The 18,337-nt window shown below is 36.4% G+C and overlaps 1 protein-coding gene across 2 annotated transcripts in view; it reads left to right on the top strand.

Annotated features, from left to right (window-relative positions):
- Positions 1–18,032, top strand: part of CNTLN (centlein) — a 355,730-nt gene extending 337,698 nt beyond the window's left edge. For both annotated transcript variants that reach the window (XM_018051925.1, XM_018051924.1), the window contains 3 exons: positions 566–751; positions 3,226–3,303; positions 16,750–18,032. In XM_018051925.1, the coding sequence (XP_017907414.1) occupies positions 566–751; positions 3,226–3,303; positions 16,750–16,851 (366 nt within the window). In that variant the 3' untranslated portion in view covers positions 16,852–18,032. The remainder of the gene's footprint in view (positions 1–565; positions 752–3,225; positions 3,304–16,749) is intronic.

Genomic DNA, 18,337 nt, shown 5'->3' with positions numbered 1-18,337 from the left:
GTTTTTATGATTTTTGTCAATACTTTATTGTCGTCTTGCCCACACATAATTTAATTGCACTTTTACTCAACTGTCCTTATTAAATCCTTTCAAAAGTTTCTAGTTCAGTTTTAATAGAAACAACGTTTTTCTGCCATTATATTTCATTAGTTTATGTAATAATTAAATCAATTATGTAACTAACCTGTTACAACTGATATACACACTTAGGAATAAATACATCTGACAAATGGCATCAGCTCAACTGGTGGGAGAGTTGTGCTCTGGCATGATACTAATTAACCTGCCTGCTCCAAGTATTCACCAAGACAGTGGTTGGCGAATCTGAAAGAGGGATTGGAGCAATTTGTTTAATCCAGCAAGTTGGTTAAGTGATCATGTAAGAGAGCTTTTATTGTGTCCTGACAAAAAGTAAAGAGCAATCCATTTTGCTCCAATATAAATAAAATCAGAATAATCCTAATAAAAAAATGATTTGCTAGTATCTTCACATTTTTGTGTTATGACTGCTTTATCTTCATTTATTACTTCCATATGAGCCCATATTCTTTCCAATGTGTTGCAGGCCTTGGTCAGAGAGTTACAAAATGATGTCCATTTGATTAGGCGACAAATCAGAGAGCTTAAAAAGATGCAGAAAAACAGGAATGCTTGTAAAACCTCAACCCATAAAGCCCAGACCTTGGCAGCTTCTATCCTGAACATTTCACGGTCAGACCTAGAGGAAATACTGGACACAGAAGATGAAGCGGTAAGTTCACTTAAATATTTATTAATATAGGAGTTTTTACACTGATTGTTAAATATATATTTTTATTTGTTTTATAGTTCTTAGAATTTCATCTTTAAGATAATATTCATGAAGGCAAGATTATTAATATACCAATGAAAGATACATCAAGGGTATTAACTAACTCAAAAAACCTTTAGAGAAATTTAACTGTGTAATATAGAAGTAAGCCAGTACATATAACCTTTAGAACTGCTTGCTTGTTATTCAGGTCAGTTATCTTTCCCTGTCTCTTCCATATTCTTTAGTTAATCATATATCTTATAAGCTATTATTTTTAATTAAGCCCATTTGAAGAAGTTAGTTAGCTGGATCACGATTGATTTCAGGGGTTTTCCTCCTATATGAGATTTTTTAAGAGTAGTAATTATATTGGCTTTTCTAGCTAGATTTAACATTATTGTTGATCAAGTTAAAGAAAAGGGTATTCATTGCTTTAAAGTGGGTAAAATAATCCAGCCTGAGTGAATTTATATGCATATACCTTATAAGTCTGCAGTAGCATTTCTGTACCTTCTGAGGAGGGCACTGCATTTTTGATAGTTTATTACCTCATCAACAGCAGAACCTCATACACAGTCTTCTGTGAAACCTGTGGAAGATACTCAATCCTGTTCTACTGTTAAGTTTCTGAACTTTAATACATTAAATGTTAGATTTTTTTATTGTTTAGAAAGAGTAAAGAGATGATGGCACTCATAGCTTCCCTATAAATATTTGCTCAGTGAATAAATAAAATGATCGACTTCAATGTTTGCACGAGAACATCCTTCAGCACCCCTCCCCCGTCAGCTTCTCAAAACATTTCTCAAATAGAGCAGATCTACAACTTGCAAAGGTTTTTAAACTGCCAAGAAGTCTTAGAAAGGAGGTCAAAGGAATCCTATAGCGATTATTTTCATCCTATGAGTGAGTAGGATAGTGAGTGATCAGTTTCCTCTTTTCAGCAGCTATGCCACAATGTCTGTGAATTCTGAACTTTGAAGTCCAAGAGTGTAATGAAATACAATATCAAATATAAAACACACAGGAAATAACAGTATCTGTGGCAAGGCTGTTAACTATCTCTTAACTAGACATTTAAGTGAAACTTGATAAAGAAGAAACCTAACAAAATATTAAGGTCTTCCACTGTTGCCTAAAAGTTTTAAAACAAGTAGACATAGCAAAATCCCTCATGTGTTTGTGTGTGTGTGTATTGCAGATACATATTCTGGAAGACAGGGCCTCTGCCTTTATGTGGTCTTAAAACATGCCCTTTCTTGGACTTACAAGTTAAAAAAAAAACAAAAACAAAAACACTCCCTTTGATTAGAAAAATTAGAAAAAGTTGTCCCCATTGAGTATATGAATTAGTAAAGGATATCTCTTGTTAGTCCCAAAGTAGCTGGCACATTTCTGTGAAGAAATGACACCCTGGCCTCTGGGAGGATGCAGTATGTATGGAGCCAGGGGTACACAGCACCAAAACATGTGTACCATACAACCTTAAATGGAAGCCCTCCTGGAAAAAACGCAGTTCCATGAGGGCTCATTGCACACACCTGGATATATTTACTAGATTTCATTATAGGTCTGAGCTTGTTTGGACTGATGCCTGCATTTTTCAGAGGTCTAAAGAGTTGAGTGACTTACCCAAGTAGAGCCCAAACCGCCTGAATTATATGCGTTAAGCTATATCCAAGCCTTGTAAATTCATGTAAAAAACTATGACAGACTATGCAAAGTACCTTGCCTGATACCTGGCATACAGTAAATTTCAACAAATGTTAGTTTCCCAAACCCTTCTCTTTTTGAAAAGTACATTTTTTTTTTTTTTTGCGAACTGAATCATGATTTTAACTGAACAGTCAATTCAGTTGCATATGTGAATACATTATACTTTCAGAATATTTCACCTTGACAATTGAGGCATTGAAAATATTTAGTCATCTACAGTACTTTAAGTTGGAGTGTCCCTTGCCCTATCAGTTAGCGATTGGACATTTTAAACAAGGAAGCATTTAAATACACCAGAACCTATGCCTGTCCTATTTTGTCTGTAATTGTAACAATTACTCCTTAGTTATCTACTGACAAGTCTGATTTTTGAGTATAAAGTTTTATATTATCTTATGAGGGTCACTTGTAAATGATTCTTTTCTAGAGCTCCATCTTCTTTTTCACTCTGTTTTAATAACTTTCACTTCTACTCAGTCCATACCTTGAGCTCCACCATGAATACAGAAATAAAATATTCCTGAATTATGAAATACAGATATATAGCTTTATATTCCACATAAATGGAGATATTGAGCATTGATTTGAATATTCTCCATTTTGAAAGGACAGGCTGCTCTTTGTTGAATCCAATTCTATCAGTATTTCTCTATATAACAGTATGATCAAGTTCATATAAATGAAATTAACTACAGTATTTTTATTTTTTCCTTTAGGAAATTGAAAGGACAAAGACCGATGCTGAAAATGACAAAGAATGGCTGTTGTACATTCGGAAACTTCTTGAAGGACAGGTATTTCACTTTTCTACTTCATTTATTAAAAGTTGCAGATAAAAATTCCGAGCTTATTTTTTTTACTAGATGCCTAAAATTTTGGAAACACTTACACATTACTTACTTCTGTTAGGTAAAGAAGTATTCCAATAGGCAGACAGCAAAGTTAACCCTCTATTTGTACTTTTGGACTTAACAAATGAAGCAAATGCCTTGGGAAAGAGCCAACACAGGTCTTAGCAAATGCATTAATTAAATTATTGAGTCAACGTCTATGCTTGCTAGACTGAAAAGGATCCATTCTCTCAGCTCTCTTAGGAAAAGAGATTCTTTATTATGTGTCTTTAAAGTTAGTAGTTGATATGGACACCTGAGGAGTTCACGGGTTTCAGTGACCTTTTACTGTGGCCCTGTTTCCAGTCAATTCATGTTTTCCTCACAGCCAGACAGCTGTTTATTACTGTGTCTTCCCGCATTCTCTACAATATTTTCTACTGAGACCTCGAGCAGCTTGTTAGTGGGAAGTAAATATTGATTTGGCATCCTGTCAATGCAGAAAGAATGAAAAAATTTCCACCAGAGGCCCCTCAAACATTTTCCTATCGACATTTTCTGGGCCGAGTGGAAAGCTGCACAGAGGATGACAAGGCCAAGACGAGTGGAAATCCCTGAGGGGTCTATTGAGACTGCTGCTGTGACCTGTGTGATACTTTTTCTTCTCTTTCAAGTATTTTTCTAATGCACATATAGTCTGCTGGGATGTGCCCCTCTTGTAAGTGATCAGGGCAGTTTATTGGCAGGTGAGAGCCCTGCTTTTCTAGTCATAGCTGGCTTTTGTTCTGATATCACTGACAGCATGTAATGTATTCTACAACTTTTTCATTATGGTTCTTTTTGCTCAACCTAATTATTGTCAATTTCAAAAATGAATTTGATTCAAAACAGCTAAAATGTATTTCTCAAAGTATTAAAAAAAATTCTTGTTCTGTGAGTGCAGTATATGGGTTTTTGGAAAAGCAAGAATAAGTAAATAATATGTGAACTATTCATATTCTTAGTTCCCATTTGATATATTTTTGAAACATATCTGGAAATGCTATAACTATTACTATCTATAGTAACAGAAGGTGATGGGCACTTTTTTGCTTCAAGTTGTTTAAGTGCAGGCATGCAGGTGCAGGGCAAGCCTTCTTGCTTTTGAGAAGAAAAGCCATTTCTCAGTCATGCTGCATTCCCAGCACCCAGCCCAGTACCTGGCACATCAAAGGAGTTCAGTAATGATTGATATGGGTTATTTTTTTTTAACTAGAATGTTATAAAAATATACTTTTAATGGATTTTTAAACATTCAACATGTAAGTATGACTTTTGATATAGAAGTATTATCATCAATTATGAACATAAAAATCATAAATCCATATGTATAAATCTTTATTAAATGTTACTAAAGCTCTATTGACACCAGATCTGCACATGTAGATATACATATGTGCATTCTACATTATCTGGATATATGCTTATTCTGTCCAGTGAGTGTAAAAAAATCCTGTTGAAAATGGCATTAGACCGCTTAATACTGCAGTTTGATATAATGCCTTTTTGTGCCACTGAGCCTGGACTCTGGAATATAATTGCCTGGCAGTATTGATTTAATTGCCCCAGGTTTATTTGTGGACTCCTAATTATTGACTGAAGGTAAATTTAATGGAGCAGCCTCTATGAACACTGGGAAACTGCTGCTGTTGCTGTTATACATAATGAACTGCACCATGTGCCTTTAAAGCATTTGTCAAACTAATTTTATTTCACTGTGACAGTATGATAACATTTAAAAAGTCAAAGACTTTTATTTTTATTACTGACATAGGTGGTTTTGCTGATGTCTTTGAATTCTGTAAGAAAAAAAAGTAGGGACTTCATTGGTTGCACTTGAATGTCACTTTATAATTATGCCCAAGAAAAAAAATCTATAAAATAGAAAACATCTCTTTTTAAGCCTACTTTTTCTCTCTCAATTCTAGCAATTATATTTGTCCTGATTTTAAAAAGGTTTTCTTTGTCCACTAGTTTTTGAGAGTCTAAGTTATGCTCACAGGATTATGTGGGTAAAAGTGTAAATATGTTCATTCATTCATTTTGTTTAGTTTATGCCATATAGCTCCCTGTACCTGAGGTTATGTGATCTTGAAGCTGTGGATTAATTGAGTGTGTTCCCTGAAAAATGCCAGATTAATTAAATATTGATATTTGATTATTAAAATACTTTGAAGATTAAATTATAAGAAAACTTCCCTTTTATGTCCTCCCTCTGTGTTGAGTTCTGTATATAATAGAATTCTGACATCATAGGAGTGAATCTGGCCCTGAAGTTTTATCTTTTCTTATTAGGATTAGGCTACAGAATTGTTTGCCTGTTAAAACAACTTTTTCTGCATTCATTTGACTTAAATTTATAATGATAAAATAATTACTGCAAAATAAAAAGCTTTCCTACCATGTGACCATTTCTGTCCTTTATCGAGCCCATCTTTGCCTGAAATGTTCCCTTGGTCTCTCTAATTTTCTTGAAAGAATCTCTAGTCTTTCCCATTCTGCAGTTTTCCTCTATTTCTTTGCATTGATCGCTGAAGGCTTTCTTATCTCTTCTTGCTATTCTTTGGAACTCTGCATTCAGATGCTTATATCGTTCCTTTTTCCTTGGCTTTTCACTTGTCTTCTTTTCACAGCTATTTGTAAGGCCTCCCGAGACAGCCATTTTGCTTTTATACATGTCTTTTCCATGGGGATAGCCTTGATCGCTGTCTACTGTACAATGTCACGAACCTCCATCCATAGTTCATCAGGCACTCTATCTATCAGATCTAGTCCCTTAAATCTATTTCTCACTTCCACTCTATAATCATAAGGAATTTGACTTAGGTCATACCTGAATGGCCTAGTGGTTTTCCCTACTTTCTTTAAGTCTGAATTTGGCAATAAGGAGTTCATGATCTGAGCCAATCAGCTCCCGGTCTTGTTTCTGTTGACTGTATAGAGCTTTTCCATCTTTGGCTGCAAAGAATATAATCAATCTGATTTCGGTGTTGACTATCTGGTGATGTGCATGTATAGAGTCTTGTGTTGTTCGCTATGAGCAGTGCGTTCTCTTGGCAAAACTCTATTAGCCTTTGCCCTGCTTCATTCCGTATTCCAAGGCCAAATTTGCCTGTTACTCCAGGTGTTTCTTGACTTCCTGCTTTTGCTTTCCAGTCCCCTATAATGAAAAGGACATCTTTTTTGGGTGTTAGTTCTAAAAGGTCTTGTAGGTCTTCATAGAACCATTCAACTTCAGCTTCTTCAGCATTACTGGTTGCGGAATAGACTTGGATTACTGTGATATTGAATGGTTTGCCTTGGAAATGAACAGAGATCATTCTGTTGTTTTTGAAATTACATCCAAGTACTGCATTTCGGAATCTTTTGTTGACCATGATGGCTACTCCATTTCTTCTAAGGGATTCCTGCCTACAGTAGTAGATATAATGCTCATCTGAGTTAAATTCACCCATTCCAGTCCATCTTAGTTCGCTGATTACTAGAATGTCGATGTCCACTGTTGCCATCTCCTGTTTGACTACTTCCAATCTGCCTTGATTTATGGACCTAACATTCCAGGTTCCTATGCAGTATTGCTCTCTAAAACATCAGACATTACTTCTATCACCAGTCACATCCACAACTGGGTATTGTTTTTGCTTTGGCTCCATCCCTTCATTCTTTCTGGAGTTATTTCTCCACTGATCTCCAGTAGCATATTGGGCACCTACTGACCTGGGGAGTTCCTCTTTCAGTATCCTATCATTTTGCCTTTTCATAAAGATGGGCTCGAAAAGGACAGAAATGGTATGGACCTAACAGAAGCAGAAGATATTTAAGAAGAAGTGGCAAGAATACACAGAAGAACTGTACAAAAAAGATCTTCATGATCAAGATAATCACGATGGTGTGATCACTCACCTAGAGGCAGACATCCTGGAATGTGAAGTCAAGTGGGCCTTAGAAAGCATCACTATGAACAAAGCTAGTGGAGGTGATGGAATTCCAGTTGAGCTATTTCAAATCCTGAAAGATGATGCTGTAAAAGTGCTGCACTCAATATGCCAGCAAATTTAGAAAACTCAGCAGTGGCCACAGGACTGGAAAAGGTCAGTTTTCATTCCAATTCCAAAGAAAGACGATGTCAAAGAATCCTCAAACTACTGCACAATTGCACTCATCTCACATGCTAGTAAAGTAATGCTCAAAATTCTCCAAGCCAGGCTTCAACAGTACATGAACCATGAACTTCCTGATGTTCAAGCTGGTTTTAGAAAAGGCAGAGGAACCAGTGATCAAATTGCCAACATCCGCTGGATCATGGAAAAAAACAAGAGAGTTCCAGAAAAACTTCTATTTCTGCTTTATTGACTAACCAAAGCCTTTGACTGTGTGGATCACAATAAACTGTGGAAAATTCTTTTTTTTTTTTTTTTAGTTTTTTATTTTTTTAATTTTAAAATCTTTAATTCCTACATGTGTTCCCAAACATGAACCCCCCCTCCCACCTCCCTCCCCATAACATCTCTGTGGGTCATCCCCATGCACCAGCCCCAAGCATGCTGTATCCTGTGTCAAGAGATGGAAATACCGTACCACCTGACCTGCCTCTTGAGAAACCTATATGCAGGTCAGGAAGCAATAGTTAGAACTGGACATGGAACAACAGACTGGTTCCAAATAGGAAAAGGAGTACATCAAGGCTGTATATTGTCACCCTGCTTATTTAACTTACATGCAGAGTACATCATGAGAAACACTGGGCTGGAAGAAGCACAAGCTGGAATCAAGATTGCCCGGAGAAATATCAATAACCTCAGATATGCAGATGATACCACCCTTATGGCATAAAGTGAAGAGGAACTCAAAAGCCTCTTGATGAAAGTGAAAGAGGAGAGTGGAAAAGTTGGCTTAAAGCTCAACATTCAGAAAACGAAGGTCATGGCACCTGGTCCCATCACTTCATGGGAAATAGATGGGGAAACAGTAGAAACAGTGTCAGAGTTTATTTTGGGGGGCTCCAAAATCACTGCAGATGGTGACTGCAGCCATGAAATTAAAGATGCTTACTCCTTGGAAGGAAAGTTATGACAAACCTAGATAGCATATTCAAAAGCAGAGACATTACTTTGCCAACAAAGGTCCATCTAGTCAAGGCTATGGTTTTTCCAGTGGTCATGTATGGATGTGAGAGTTGGGCTGTGAAGAAGGCTGAGCGCCGAAGAATTGGTGCTTTTGAACTGTGGTGTTGGAGAAGACTCTTGAGAGTCCCTTGGACTGCAAGGAGATCCAACCAGTCCATTCTAAAGGAGATCAGTCCTGGGTGTTTGGAAGGACTGATGCTAAAGCTGAAACTCCAATACTTCGGCCACCTCATGCAAAGATTTGACTCATTGGAAGACTCTGATGCTGGGAGGGATTAGGGGCAGGAGGAGAAGGGGACGACAGAGGATGAGATGGCTGGATGGCATCACTGACTCAATGGACATGAATTTGAGTAAACTCCAGGAGCTGGTGATGAACAGGGAGGCCTGGCGTGCTGCAATTCATGGGGTCACAAAGAGTCGGACACAAATGAGCGACTGGACTGAACTGAACTACCATGTGACAATATGTACCTGGACAAAAATGTAATATTTGCTGATACTGTTAGCCAGGAGTGAGTGAGAATTAAAAAGTCTAGAGCCTTAACTTATCTATATTTAACACAGAATGCAAATATATGTCCTCCCATCAAGTGGTCCTGATACATTTGGTAATTTTAAGTATTTGATCTTTATCTGTACCTAACCTTTGTCCTCACAGATTTCTAGTAATAAGAGTTATACTGGAAAAACGTCATTCTTATATCTACTCTCATTTTCTATGACTCAGCTGCCTTTTAATTTCTTTGAAGAGTTTTGTTTGTATTAATTCCTCTTCTGTGTTATTACATCTTTTAAAACTTACAGTTAATGGCAGAGACAAAAAAAGCAAATTAATGATCATAATAGGGTGGGAAAACCTTCCAAAATTAGTTTTTTCTGTATTTTAGGAAGTGGGAGGAAAAAAAAACAGGAACAGGGAAAGTTGGCTGAGAATAAAGTATGGAAACCTTTGAACAGGAAGGGGATGCAATCAGAGTTGTGCATTAGAAAGCTGCACAAGATCAATGTATAGGATGGTTTAGAGGGAGAAGAGACTAGGAGCAAGAAGGTAGTCTAGACAAAGCCAGTAGGGGCTTGCATGTGTCCTCACCATAAAAATAGGAAGGACGAGGTAGATATGACCCATTTGGTAGTCCCTGAATCACATAGCAGAACTGAGATTAAATGAAGGGGTGAGAAAGCAGAAACCAAAGAGAGCTAAGTTTAATGTGAGAATTGGACTGTGAAGAAAGCTGAGCGCCAAAGAATTGATGCTTTTGAACTGTGGTGTTGGTGTGGTGTGGTGTTCTCATCACCTTATATGATGAGAAAGAGGATGATACCTTTAAGAGTTTTAGGGCTCGAAAGAGGTAGATCAGATTTGGTAGAGAGAAGATGTCAGTGTCTGAAGCTGTAAAAAATTTAGTAGGTAACATTTCAGTAACAGCATTCAGGGACTCACAGTTTTTCATTCAAGGACTTCACAGTTCACCCATGCCTTCTGTCTGGCATTTCTCAGTGACATCTAACCATTTAAGAACACATTTCAAACTCTTACAACTCAACAAGAGAATTCAGGACTATTCATAGCCATTTCTACAATAATATATACAGATAGCCATTAGGCACATATAAATATGCTCAGCATCATTAGCCTTTAGGGAAATGCAAACCAAAAAACAAAATGAGATACTACTTCATACCCAGGAGGATGGCTGTAATCAAAAAGGAGGACAATAGCAGGCACTGGTGAGGATGTGGAGAAATTAGAACCCTTGAACATTGCTGGTAGGAATGTATAATGATGCCACCCCTGTCAAAAACAGTCTGGCAATTCCTCCAAAAGCTAGAAACTAGAGATTATGTGACCCAGCAGTTCCATCCCTAGGTATATACTCAAGTGAAGACGTATGTCCATATAAAAATTTCTACATAAATGTTCGTAGTGCTCAGTAGTTCATAATAGCTCAAAAGTAGAAGAATCCAAAGATCCGTCAAGACGGATGAATAAATAAAACATGTTATATGCATATGTGGAATATTATTCAGTCATGAAATGAAATGACATGATGATACATCATACAGCATGGAAGAACCCTGTACACCTTATGCTAAGTGAAAGAAGCCATACACAAAAGGCAACTCATTGTATGATGGCATTCATATGGAATGTTTGGATGAGGCAAATCAAGACAGAAAGTGGGTTAGTGGTTGCCAGATGATGGGGGCAGAGGAACAGTGACTGCTAATGGGTACAGGGTTTCTTTTGGGTGATGAAAATGTTCTGGAATTAGATGAAAGTAATGGTTGTACAGCTGTGTACAACCAATGAATTATACACTTGAAAATGGAGAAATTTATGTTATGTGAATTATATCTCTATTTAAAAAATGAATTCCATAATATGAGATGTGAAAAAAGAATAAAAATAACTTTAAAAGTAAATCCAATAAAGTTATTATATCACATATGCTGCATTATGCCCCCATTAGCAGAGACTGTGTTAAATGCATTTGAATTTGAATTTCTGTCAATTGGCCATAACTATGAATCAATGAGATAAATTTTTTAACTTCATATTTAATAGGTTTCCTTTCAGTTGGCACAGAAGGAACTGTATCTCTATCATATTCTAATTGATATTATTTCCTCCTATATGCAAACAGATAGGAGTCCGTTATTTACATTTGCCCTCTAAGAGACATTGTTTAATTGTTCTGACCATTCTGATCCTCAAAATTGAAATTATAGGAAAGGTCATTTAGTTTTGTTTTCAGGCCTTAATAATACCTGAAACCGTCTTATGTACTTGTGAGTTTATAAGGCCATGGAAATAATTAGTGGAGATAAAGTTGAACCCAAGCTATGGAAGGCATTTTAAAAACATGTTGCCAAGTGTCTACCGCATGAAAGGTAATTCATGCAGTAGTGTCTACCACATTTCAGGTTTGGAGATATAGCAGTGAACAAGAGTCAAAAATCACTGTCCTCATGGAGCTTATATTTCTGGTGATGGAGAACAATAAGCAGATAAAATATAAAAACTATGAAAGCTTTTCAACAAACTTGAACAGAATTATGGGTATGTGTAATAAAATATGTATACTTACATAAAGCAAGTAATATACAGTTAAAACTGCAATGTGCTTCTTTACTAGGATTTATATTTCAAAAACCCTTATCCAGGAATGGCTAGAAAATGTGTCTTGATTTTGTTTTCCAGATTTCATTCAGGCAGTTTTCATCAACTTCATGTAGATCATTTTCTCGTATGGGAGCTATATCAAAAATCCTGCCTTCGGTTGTTGATAACTTAAAGTACAGACTTTGATCAGTGGTTTTTCTTTGCCTTTAAATATCTCTGTTCCTACTAGGTTGCTTCAGATCTTACAAATGCTGAAATTTAAAATGGCTCTTTCCTCTTTGCCCTTTCTGCAAAATATGCTTACCTTCTATAGATGCTTTGTGATACAGCAGTGGGAAGGTTTTTATAAATCTCCCTGGCTTTGGTAAATAGAGTAACTTCCAGCCTGAAGGTTACCAGAAAGTTTCTCTTTACGACAGATGTCCTGTTCAGTGTTGCACTTACAACATACTTAAAACATGCCACATACATGTGAACTCCCATGGTCACTCTCTCCACACACATAAACACACACAGCTACCCACACACACCCACTCCTCACATCCAGCTGAAGTTGCAAGAGTTAAAAATTCTCCATTCAGAGCCTTACTGGGATTTTTTTTTTAATTTAACCATCTCAAGCCTACTTTCATGATACCAGGAAAAAGACATATGTCATTAAAGGTAAAAGGTAAATTTTATGTTTTGCGTATTTTACCACTGTAAAAAAATGGAGGGAGGGGAATGAAGGGAAAGCAAGTTATAGCTTTTACCAAAGTTTAAGAAGAGCAGACACAGACTTCAATATTCAGTGACACTCTAAGATAGATAGATAAGTATGTAGATAGATAGATATGTGCCAGAAATATAAGCAATATTTAGGAAACTTAGCTTATAATTGCCAGTTTTAAACTATAAATAAATCATTGTTTCTCATACCATGCTTGGTTATTTTATGAAGTTCAATCTTTTAATTATAAGATAGCTGAATAAGCATAAAAATATTTATTTATACCAAATTTTGCACCTTTAATTTTATAATTATCAAACTATATTAGTCTCTCTTACTAAACTCGCAAAATCTCATTGAATCATATCTTTGTTAAAAGTAGGTCTAATAAATAACATGTAATATCTGTACTTTGAGTATGACTCAGCTGGATTAAAGTCAATTTTTATTTTGAAAACAATATCATTTGGTAATAGTTTTCAAACCGAAAACAAGAATGAAATTGGTAAAAAAAAAAAAAAAAGAAAGAAAAAATTGTTAATCTTTCCCTTTAGATTTAAAAAGATACCCTTATTTCAGTCTTTTTCTTTCAACACAAAAATGTTCAGTTTTATACTGTTGAGAGCACATTCCCAGTTCATGCTGATGCTGTAAACGATCTGTTATAGATTTGAGGCTTTGTTATTCTTCCAATGTAGTTCTCCAGCATCTGCAAGTATCAGTCATATCTTACCTTTATACAGAAATGCCTCTAAATGAAGTCATAATTTGTCAGTGTGAGTGATAAAGTTGAAGTTCTATCACTGGCATACATCTGTGGTCATTTACATGTAAGAGAAGCCTAAAATCTGTGTGAAGTTAGGGGAAGTGTTTCCCGTAAGAGAAGTCACCTTTTTCAACAAGGACAGCCAGAACAACCAGAAAGACCCCCTTCAAGACTATGGTATAGACTTCCCTGGTGGTCCAGTGCTTAAGAATATGCCCGCCAATGCAGGGGACACAGATTCAGTCTTTGGTCCAGGAAGATTCCGCTTACCATGGAGGCAACTAAACCCGTGTGCCTCGGCTACTGAGTCCTCGCATCCTAGATCCTGTGCTCCACAGCAAGAGAAGCCATCTCCGTGAGAAACCCAGGCACCACACTAGAGAGCAACCTCCACTCTCTGCAACGAGGGAAAGCCCACATGCAGCAAAGAAAAACCAGCACAGTCAAAAATAAATAAATGCATACATTAATTAATCTTTAAAAAAAGATTACAGTATAGACCAAGTAAAACTCACGGTTGTTTGAATATCCTAATTAAATTTCCATTCCGAGAAATCTTATGGAGTATCAGCTCTTCCCCTGTCCATTTTTCTCCTTGTGCTGAAGAGTTCAAGCCTGTGTAACTGCAGTAACATAACTAAGACAGTCATTTCTATATTTATGCAAAAGAGATAAGGAAATTATGCAGAAAGCCCAGCAGACTTTCTGGACTTCGTAGGCCCCAGCATATTCCATCTGAGATGAAACCCAAGACAGCATATTTTGCAGGTTTGTTGTTTCGCCTATACATATGATGGAGCAAGGGAGAAAAGAGCTTTGCTATTGGCCAGTCAGGTTGCCACTTCAACCCAAGTCCACAATCCTGTCAGTAAAGAGTTGTGCTTTCTTTTTGTATCTGAGGGAGAAAGAACAGACTCTTACACTGCCTGTATGAAATAAACCTGCGCTTAGTCTCCAACAACTTTGTGAGATATTATGAACTTTTCTCTTTATTATATAAAGAGAAATTATTATCTAAAGGTTTTTTCTGACCTATTTGTAGAGAAAAATAGAAGCACCTACACAGGGAGATGGATGTACACAAATCGGGCCTCTTGATTAAAGGATAGGCTGCTTCCTGAGCTTTATCAAGAGTCAGCCTCTATACAAAGCTTAGGAGACACAATTCAAACAGTTGTGCTTAACTGTGGGGCTTTTTGTTTTACTGGGAGCCAAAGGAAGAGAATATAAGAGTTATTAGCAATAAATTAGTCAATGGACCTCTTGTTCCACCTTGGAGGCTTCCTGGAAGAGAGACTCTTAGACTATTTTTAGAGGGAAGCCAAATGTTCAAGTACATGACATGTTGAAAATTGTTCTGATTGCAAGATGATAAAAAGTAGGCTGAGTTTTTAACTTGAAAATGAAATGTGCAGATGAGATAATTAATGTCAGTACATGTGGCCTGGTAAAAGTGCTGTGACATCATCATATAGGAAATCGTAGAACCAGCATGTTTCCTAGAGTGTGCTCCATGGACCACTAGTGACACATGATAAATAAGACTGTGAGAAAAGTGTGGAGCCCTGAATTTAGAAGCAGGGTATTACATTGCCCTCTGCGAGAAACACAGTGCATTAGCATATTAAAGTCTCTAAGAGATCCTGAAATAAAATAACATTTAAACTTTGGTTTGTTTCCCACACTTACTTGATCAGAGAACTCTTTTTTTCTTAGAACAACTTTTACTTTTTAAAACAACTTTTTAAAATACTCATTTCTGCTTTTGCTCTACCAGGAATAGATGGGAGGGTATTCTCATCTTGTTTGTTTCCTTTTTTGTTGGATTGCATACAGTATCATAGGGCCATAGTCAAAATAAAACAAAGTTACCTGGTGGTTTTGCCTTTGTGTGTATCTGTGTGTGTGTGTGTGTGTGCGTGTATCTCTTTAACATCTAATATTAATGCCCTGAGAATTTAAATTCTCTCATTTATAAAACTGGCAAATATGTATAACTTTTCTGCATCCCAGAAAGGCAGTTTTCTCAAAGTAAGGATTTGCTGTATCATTATCTTCCAGAAGGAAATCTAACGTATTCTTGTTCCTTGATTCTATGATGCATTTCCCCACATTTTCACATTTCTGAAATTAAAACACATATGCAATTTGTGTATATTTAATGTGGTAGCTTCCTTTTTTCCAGAAAAAGCTGTTTTTAAGTCAATGTGGGTATCTTATATTCACCTGTATCTTAAAAAGTGAAGAAATATGGTATTTTTGTATACTTTATTTAGTGTTAAATTTTAAGTAAGACAAATGTGTGAAGCTCCTGACATAGACTATAGATAGAGTCTCTCCTGACAGAGACTCAAGAGTATTTTAAGGAGAAGGCAATTTATTATCACGGTAAGACGGAAGTTAAACTGGAAAGCTGCTTAGGATCTGAGGCAATTCTATGGACCAGCTTTGGTCTCTGTGTTTTCTTCATGGCTTACACAACCTGCGCCATTTCGGCCTGTTGTTTCACCACCACTGGCCAGTCTTTTCTCTTTTTCTCCCAGTTTGAATTCAGAAAATAACCATTATGCTGGGGTTAGCTAATTATAACCGCTGTGGCTGAGCACAGCTGATCTAAGCACAACCGAACAACTTACATGGAGGGCACGGGGCTGATTTTGTTTGGGTGCTGACCAGGGATGCTGTCGGTGGTTGTCCTGGCACAAAGAATGGCCTGACTGTACACCTCTGTAGGGAAGGGGTACTGGGCTTAAGTGTCCTTATTCTATTCAGGGAGACAAAAGTAGTCTTCCCTGGTTAATCAAAAGGACAATTCCAAAAAATGAATTAATGAGTTTCTTGATTGTTACAAATCTCTTACATGAAACTAGATAGCTGGGAAGCAGGATAAAAGGAAGTCAGTATGGCTTTGGGTGGCAACTGGGGAACATTTCAGATTTTCCTTTACTTGTCACCTATAAGTATATTGTTATGAGTTCTACAGGCAACTCAATAAAGCCCAGGAACAATAAAACTTTACCAGAAATGTTATATAAATTATTAAACTTTAAAATGTACTCTACATTTCATAAACTCAGCAGTTTGTAACATGTGTATTACACTTTGATATGCCAAATAAACTTTTCTATAACAACTTAATCAATGTATATACTTCTGCCATTTTTTTTCCTCTGAAATTTTATCCTACAATCCTCAAGACGTTCAGCTGTAACACAGGCAAGTATATTGATAGTTCGCACTCCCTGTCTTATGAGTGATGAACATATAGTGCTACTTCTGCGGGCCTGTGGACCCTAGAGAGGGCTGTAGCCTGCTATTGATCAACTGATAGAAGATAAATGGCTCAGCTGCTTGTATTGCAGATTACAACATTAACACGGTCAGTAAACCATGGATTGTTCAATAAGGCGTTTATCTTTCTTCATTTTACTTCTGCTCCTGTATCATTTTTATTATAAAAGACAAAATTACCCACACTAACCAGCAAGATCAGTTGAAAAGAGACCCAGTAGGGTACCATTATGGGTGCAGAGTTGCAGATAGCTCAGTTCAAATGGTTTAATGATATTTAGTATATGTTTCTGAACTGAAGAAAATACAGAGTTTTGATCGTCTTTTTTTTTTTTCTGTGTTTCTTTTACAGCTTCCTTTTGCCACATATTTACTAGAAGCAATACTGGAAAAAATAAATGAAAAAAAGAGACTAGTTGAAGAATATTTTACAGTTATGAAAGATACTAGATGATATTATGATTGAGAACTTTTTTTCAGATCTGAAAACTTTATGTGGTGATCAGAAAACATGCACTGCAGTCCTGGTACAGTATCTGCTCCAGCTATCAATAGGGTCAATACCAAGATAAGTCTCTGGAACCAATTAATTGCTGAACAAGTGAAACTAATTAAGTGCATAGCCATTTAAAAGGAAATAGTGTAGCATTTGATTGTTGAATACAAATATTGCCACAAATCAATGCAAACTTGAAAATGGTTTTCCTTCCAGTACATTACAAGAAATTAGAACAAGCTTAGCATGCACAAATTATCAAAGGAAAAAAGTTGAAACTGAAGACTTAATGTTCTGAGTTTTGTAAGAAACTATACTTTTTACATAATGCTGCTATAAATGGCTCTAAATCACCTGATAAGCAACACATTTGTATTGAAAGCAAATATAAAGCAAAGCATTACAGCTTAAGAGTGAGCATTTAATGAAATGAATGGTGCAGTCCAATTGTATCTGTTCTCAGTCTACTGGATTATATAGGAGATACTGTATTTTCCTAGAATAATTCAGCAAAAATAAAAACATCTTCTCCTTCACTCTCTCTGTTTTTTTTTAAATTCACAATATTTTGTGTGGTCATATAAATTAGCAAGGGCTACAAACCGAGTGTATTAATTAGACTAGTCCTTGCAAGTCTGCTAATTAAATTCTTAACAATGGTCATCCTTATTTAGACTCTCAGACATTCCCTGGTCATTTCCCCTCTTTCCTATGTTCCTGCCACACCTAACTTTTTGCTTCCTCCGATTCACCAAACCTGCCTGCCTCCAGCTGTTGCCTTTGTATTCTCTCTCTCCAATATTCTGTACTTAACTTTCCCATGACTGGCTCCTGCATATCATTCAGGTTTGCATTTACAAATTTCCTTAAGCATTCCCTAGCCATCTCACTATTTAATTTCCTTTATAACACAAAAGTATCTTTTACCTCTTCACTTATGTTCTTGCTGCTTTGAAATATATAGGTCCATGAGTTTAAGGCAGAGTTGGCAAATTATGGCTCACAGACCAAATCTGGCCTGTTTTTGCTTAGCCTACAGTAAGTTAATAATGATTTTTAAGTTATTATTAAATGTTTTTAAAAAATCAAAAGGAGAACTATATAGCATGTGAAAGTTATATGAAATTGAAATTTTAATGTCCATCAATAAAGTTTAATTGGAACACAGATGCGCATTCATTTCTGTATTATTTATGGCTGCCTTAGCACTACAGTAGTTCAGGTGAGTAGTTGCAGCAGAGACTTGATGTAGTGTGCTCACCACTTTGCAGGACTTGGTAGGCACACTGTAAGTCACGGTGATACAGTTACAACTTGTCAGCATTTTGAGTACCTTAAATACTACCATAACTGTAATTTTTCTAATGCCAGTGGATGCCCACCGTATAAAAACAAGAAGAGGAAATGACTGTCAACTGTCTCATTTTTAAGGTAAAGTGTGTAT

The sequence above is a fragment of the Capra hircus genome, chromosome 8 (assembly GCF_001704415.2).
Source record: "Capra hircus breed San Clemente chromosome 8, ASM170441v1, whole genome shotgun sequence".
NCBI classification, from domain to species: domain Eukaryota; kingdom Metazoa; phylum Chordata; class Mammalia; order Artiodactyla; family Bovidae; genus Capra; species Capra hircus.
This window is presented reverse-complemented; position numbering and strand designations above follow the sequence as displayed.